Source organism: Danio aesculapii, unplaced genomic scaffold (genome assembly GCF_903798145.1).
Source record: "Danio aesculapii unplaced genomic scaffold, fDanAes4.1, whole genome shotgun sequence".
NCBI lineage: Eukaryota > Metazoa > Chordata > Actinopteri > Cypriniformes > Danionidae > Danio > Danio aesculapii.
Window position 1 is genome coordinate 22,501 of NW_026613818.1, and position 2,500 is coordinate 25,000.

General features: G+C 36.6%; 1 protein-coding gene across 1 annotated transcript in view; it reads left to right on the plus strand.

The window, feature by feature from the left end:
• Positions 1–2,500, plus strand: part of LOC130220427 (deformed epidermal autoregulatory factor 1 homolog) — a gene marked incomplete at its 3' end in the record, with an annotated part of 13,079 nt that overhangs the window by 8,246 nt on the left and 2,333 nt on the right. Inside the window, exons 6-8 of the mRNA XM_056452717.1 lie at positions 1,351–1,416; positions 1,850–1,891; positions 1,967–2,093. Coding sequence (XP_056308692.1) covers positions 1,351–1,416; positions 1,850–1,891; positions 1,967–2,093 — 235 coding nt within the window. The remainder of the gene's footprint in view (positions 1–1,350; positions 1,417–1,849; positions 1,892–1,966; positions 2,094–2,500) is intronic.

Below are 2,500 nucleotides of genomic sequence, written 5' to 3' on the forward strand. Positions count from 1 at the left end.
ATAAATATTAAAATGCTGATCTTCAGTTTTAATCTAAATGAGTCTAATCCTCTTCAATTCAACTATTTCCTGTAGAATTCATGTTTTTAAAATAATCTATGAAAGGTTGCCAGATTTGATAGATTTTTGTCCTCTTTCTTTTATTTTAGGGGGAATCTGATTTTCTCCAGTTCAGAATGTTTCATTACATCCCTCATTAGATGTTTATTTGAGCAACTTTCAGTTTCCCGTTCAATAATTTTAATATTATAGACTGATAAAGTAACTACGATTTGGTCTGTGCTGCTTTCTAAAAATCACTAATGCCTACAACTGCAAGAAGGGGATCTGGATCTATCGGTTCTTGGCATATGCTTAGACTTAATAACTTTTATATCCTCCCGAGACCCCGCCGGTTGACTTGTGTCCTCTGTAGTGGACATTGTGTTTTCATGAATTTTCTTTGCATTTTTTGAGCTACTCTGTCAAGTCCTGTTGTACTGTTCAGAGGACATCCTGGGCTTTCTAGTGATGTCATTTGATTGGCTGGCATGCTAGGACCTACTTCTTACACTGCATCCAAAATGGCCGACATACAAAAAAGCACATTTTATGTGAAGGAGAGAGGCGTGTAAAATTGAGCTTTTTAAATGTTTTTTACTATTATTATAATATATATATTTGTTCATTAAAGTGTCAGGAACAATACATTTAGCTTTCAAACCTGTTAACTTGTTTCAAAATATCATCCTTTTTTAAATGGCCACTATAGTGGACACCAGGACCATCTCAGTGTAGTTAATCACTGCATGTTGTAGGAGGCAGAACTGAAGCAGAGAGGATTCTTCATAAGATAGTTGAGGGAGACTCTGATTTAGAGTCTGACAATCAGACAATTAGAGAATCAGAGATAATTAGAGAATGACGATCAGTTTTAAATCACTTTTATGTTCATTTTGTTTTGGATTAACATCACTTCTTTTTGTTTTTGTTTCGTTTACTCTTTCAGACTAAACTGTTTCAGAAATTTCAGGAAAAAATGGCTTTTTTTTACATTAATATTGGATTATTATCTCTTTACAGCCATATCCTGTACAGTGTTGTTGTCTGACTGGCGGTCGTTTTGAACTTAAATGGTCCTGTGGTCCACTACAGTGGACATCAGTAAAATGAAAAATAAAAACAAAATGTAAAAACTCTAAATTGTAGATTTTTTTAACCCAAAGCATGTAGGAAATCACAGGAAAAAAGAAGAAAACTATTTTCTTCGGGTCTCAGGAGGATATGTGTTTGTGTCTCTGTTTGTTTCTAATATGTGTGTGTTTTTTCAGATTTGTGTGTGTGTGTGTGTGTGTGTGTGTGTTCTGACAGGAGCGTATCCTGAACCCTCATGCAGCATCCTGCACGTGTGCCGCCTGCTGTGATGATCTTTCTACAGTGAGTGACACGGTGATTCAGTCTCATTAATCATAATCATAATCATACAGCTGACCCGGCTTATCACATACTGACACAACATAGTAGAAGACTAAATAAACAGCTGAAGTCAGAATGATTCTCCTGTGAAATTGGGTTTCTTTTTCAAATATTTCCCAAATGATGTTTAACAGAGCAGGGAATTTTTCACAGTATTTCCTATAATATTTTTTCTTCTGGAGAAAGTCTTATGTGTTTTATTTCTATATGAATTCTACTGTATATATTTGCTTTTATCCAGTAGAAATAATGTAAAATATGCAGTAGTATTCAGTCCGATTTATTGATTTATTGTATTTTATCAATCCAGTATGTTTTGCGGTGTGCACAAACTAAACTGTGTGGGTTTTGTAAATATATTTGACTGTATTTTGCTTGTCTGTTTCTCTTCCAGTGCACTAAAGAGGGCTCTTACAGCCAGGAGAGCCTCAGTATGGTAATATCCATCAGTGATGTTTGCAGTGATGTTTTATGTGTGTCTCCTGAGAGTAACTCAGTGTTGTGTGTGCAGACGGGCCCCGTGCGACTCTTTGTCCCCTATAAACGCAGGAAGAAGGACAACGAGCGAGCCGCGTCTCCCGATAATAAGAAGGAGATTCAGTCTCCTAAAAACATCACCATCGCTCCTGGAGCCACGTGTGAGTGTCTGTTCACTTCTGCACACCGCGTTCACACACACACAGATTCAAATCCAGATTTCTCATAGATTTTCGTAGTTAAATTAAATTTAAAAGGGAGCTATTATACAAAAATGAAGTGTTTAAACACAGTTGTGTGTCAACAGTGTGTGAATATAAGCAGATTCTAATGGTAAAAATGTATTAATTATATTTGTTATTAACACACTTGATGAAAACAGTCTGCAGAAACTCTTTGATTGACATTCTCCCGTTATACGTGTCATCAGAGGGAGAAAGCCCCGCCCACTAGTGACCATCTCTCCCTCATTAGCATAGGATGTTAGTCCTGTTTTAAATCTGCCACTATGCTGACACACAGGCATCTGTAGCTCCACCCTCTTTTGAAAAGAGCACAATCTCATTTG